This window comes from Limulus polyphemus, unplaced genomic scaffold (assembly GCF_000517525.1).
Source record: "Limulus polyphemus unplaced genomic scaffold, Limulus_polyphemus-2.1.2 Scaffold1589, whole genome shotgun sequence".
Taxonomy (NCBI): Eukaryota; Metazoa; Arthropoda; class Merostomata; order Xiphosura; family Limulidae; genus Limulus; species Limulus polyphemus.
This window is the reverse complement of record NW_013667199.1, coordinates 235,040-238,737: the sequence shown is the minus strand read 5'-3', so window position 1 is coordinate 238,737 and position 3,698 is coordinate 235,040. Positions and strand designations below refer to the sequence as shown.

Sequence of the window (3,698 nt, the reverse complement as noted above, 5' to 3'; positions counted from 1 at the left end):
ATACATGATGATATATATGCTTGTTTTATACATGACGATATAAATGTTTGTTTTATACATGGTGATATATATGTTTGTTTTATACATGACGATATAAATGTTTGTTTTATACAAGGTGATATATATGTTTGTTTTATACATGACGATATAAATGTTTGTTTTATACAAGGTGATACATATGTTTGTTTTATACATGACGATATAAATGTTTGTTTTATACATCATGATATATATGTTTGTTTTATATATGTTGATATAAATGTTTGTTTTATCGATGCTGATATATATGTTTGTTTTATACATGATGATATATATATATGTTTGTTTTATACATGATGATATATATGTTTGTTTTATACATGACGATATAAATGTTTGTTTTATACATGATGATATATATATGTTTGTTTTATACATGATGATATATATGTTTGTTTTATACATGATGATATATATGTTTGTTTTATACATGACGATATAAATGTTTGTTTTATACATGGTGATATATATGTTTTATACATGATGATAAGCATATATATCATCATGTATAAAACAAACATTTATATCGTCATGTATAAAACAAACATATATATCACCTTGTATAAAACAAACATATATATCATCATGTATAAAACAAACATTTATATCGTCATGTATAAAACAAACATATGGTTTTATACATGACGATATAAATGTTTGTTTTATACAAGGTGATATATATGTTTGTTTTATACATGACGATATAAATGTTTGTTTTATACAAGGTGATAAGTTTTTCACAACAAATTTAATGGTGCTATTTTTTTTATTTGGTATAGTATTTAATGACGAAAATGACAATTAATGATTATTGCGCCATTTTTTGTAATATATTTTTTTACCATGACAACAAAGTCATTATATCTACAATCAGCACAGTGGTCCAAAGTGTTAATGAATTAACAGTAAGAGTATTTACTAACTTTAGTTATCACTACAAAGACTTTACATGGTTGTGTAAAAGAGCAATATTGGCACCGAAAAATGTGACAGTTAATTCTATCAACCAACGACTCCTCCAAAATATTCCAGGGAATCCTTATATTTACAAATCAATTGATACAGTTATCGATCAAAATGAAGTTGTCAACTATCCAACGGAGTTTCTAAATTTTTTGGAATTTCCAGGATTGCCTCCTCACCAACTACAACTTAAAGTTGGAGCTCCTATAATGCTTCTACGAAATTTAGATCAGCCTAAGCTCTGCAATGGTACCAGATTAATAATAAAGGCATTACAGCCTCAGGTCATTGAAGAACAAATTCAAACTGGTTGTGGCAAGGGTGAAGATACTTTTATTCCTATGATACCTCTAATAACATCAGAGATGCCGTTTCAGTTTAGGCGCTTACAATTTTCAGTAAGGTTAAGTTTTGCCATGTCGATCAACAAATCACAGAGACAAACAGTGAAAGTTGTTGGGCTACAATTACAAGAAGACTGCTTCTCTCATGGTCAACTGTATGTAGGATGCTCTAGAGTAGGAACAGCTAACAATCTTTATGTATACTCTCCTTTTGGAAAAACATGCACTGTTGTATATAAAGAAGTATCGTAAGTTCTAATTTCAAATAAAGCTTTGTTTTATTAAATGCTTTTTTATTTCTTGTATCACAGCTTTTGTCTACTTACCGAATAATTTGCTGAAAAAAATACTGATCCATACATTTCGAATCAAAATTTTCACCGTGAAACGCCAGGTAACTCAGCTAGTGTATATTATGGAAATGTGGAAATAAAATTCAAACACTTTTCCTGTAATAATTTTTTAAAGATTTTATTCCAGCTGTTTAGTTGTTTCTCCATGATGATTCATTTCCTCTCTCTACCAGGGGCAGATTGGCATTAAAGGACCAGCCCAGACAATATTTAAGGCTGCATACTGGCTAAACAATTAACATTTAAAATCAATTTCTAGGAATGCACCAGCCCACTGGGCAATTGCCCGGTGTCCCAGTGGATCAATACACCCCTGCAAGTTGCTCTCGTTCTTGGTTTGTTTGTACTTCTCTAGTATAGAGTGCACTGATTGGTGTGGTATTTTCAGTTTTTTGTCTGTTTTTTCTTGTATTTCACTTTCGCTGTAACCTTCATTTGACAGCATCAGAGTACTTTCTTTTCTCCATTTTGAGGTGAAATGATGAATTATTCTGAAAACAGAGACTCTTATTATCTTATGTGTGCTTTTTCATTTGTACAATTTCAACTAACATCTGGTAAAAATATTTTTAGTATATTTATTCTCGATTAATTGATAAATTGTTTTCAGAGAGCTTGATTAATTGTTTGAGCACATATATATATAAAAAATATTTGTTCAAACTATTTATTATACGAGAAAAGGTGTTTCATTTTTATTTTCAAGTTTTTTTAAATATACATTAAGTGCAAATAAATGGCTTTTTCTTTGCAGCATTCAAATTCAACATAAAAGATTATAAATATAAGAAATGCGGCACTCCCCGAATAATTATTGTAGGCACAGTATGGAACACTATGTACAGCCTTTATTTTAGCTTAGAAAAGTGTGATATTAAGTAAATGTTTTGAGAAATAATTATACATTAATATCATAAATGTTGCATATTCACTTATAAATGTTGTAAATAAATGCACAAGTAATTATTTGTTCAATTCTGAGAAGTCCCCCAGTGAGCCAGGAGTAAGTTACAACTGCAAAGCTACAATCCGACATTCGATTTTCTGTGATCGGCAGAGTGCATTGTATAGTTTTGCAACAACATCAACAACCATAGTCTGATAACATAAACATTTATGAAATATTTCAGGCGATTATCATTTCTTGTTGATCTAATAAATAACAAGCGAGATATAAGTAATTATAGAACACCACATGTGTATCTTAAAATAAAGCTGGCACGCTATAAAAGTTTTGTCAGTACAATGGCAGTGAAAAGAGTTAAATAACAAATAACTAAACTAGCAGTAACTTTCACAATGGCAGTGTTTAGAAAAGAGAAAGAAAAAAGTTATAAGTGAACCTAATATTCAAGTACAAATTTATTGTATAACTAGTAAACTTTTCGTTAATTTTATTCTTTCTTCTTTTCGCAGTCCGAATTATATGGCAGAGTGGTTCCGATTATCATTATGGGAATTATGTCTGTTGCGGGGGCAACAGCAGTCGCATTTTTGCCAGAAACCTTAAACACTCACTTACCACAAACCGTTAAGGATGGTGAGGAGTTTGGAAAAAATTTCAAATTTTGGAGCTGTGTGAAAAGGTAAATACTATGTTTATTTACGCTAAAAGCTAATTCTGTGGGCTTTACTAGACACAAAAGTAATTCCGTGTTGACTAGTGAGAGTTTATCACTGGGCGTTATTAACTTTATCTTCTCGTGTCAGTCATCATGTGCTGTAAAGAAGTAGATGTTGATTTGTTGTTAGACAAGTCTGAAATTTATCAAGATTATAAAACTCAGAGTTATATTAAAATAATATATATATATATGGGTTGTTATGAAGTTATTTTAAAATTTGTAAGTTCAACCGTTTGGTTTCCTATAGCGAACAAATAAACAAACTTCCTCTTTTATATATATATATAAATATGTAAATATAGATAAGCAGTTTTTCTTTACAGCATTCAAATTCAATATAGAATATACAAAATGAAAATAAAATAATAGGAACT

The 3,698-nt window shown here is 29.5% G+C and overlaps 1 protein-coding gene across 1 annotated transcript in view; it reads left to right on the top strand.

Annotated features, from left to right (window-relative positions):
* LOC106464219 (organic cation transporter 1-like) overlaps window positions 1–3,698 on the top strand; it is a 36,891-nt gene that overhangs the window by 25,541 nt on the left and 7,652 nt on the right. Inside the window, exon 8 of the mRNA XM_013924347.2 lies at window positions 3,116–3,285. Within this exon, the coding sequence (XP_013779801.1) occupies window positions 3,116–3,285 (170 nt within the window). The remainder of the gene's footprint in view (window positions 1–3,115; window positions 3,286–3,698) is intronic.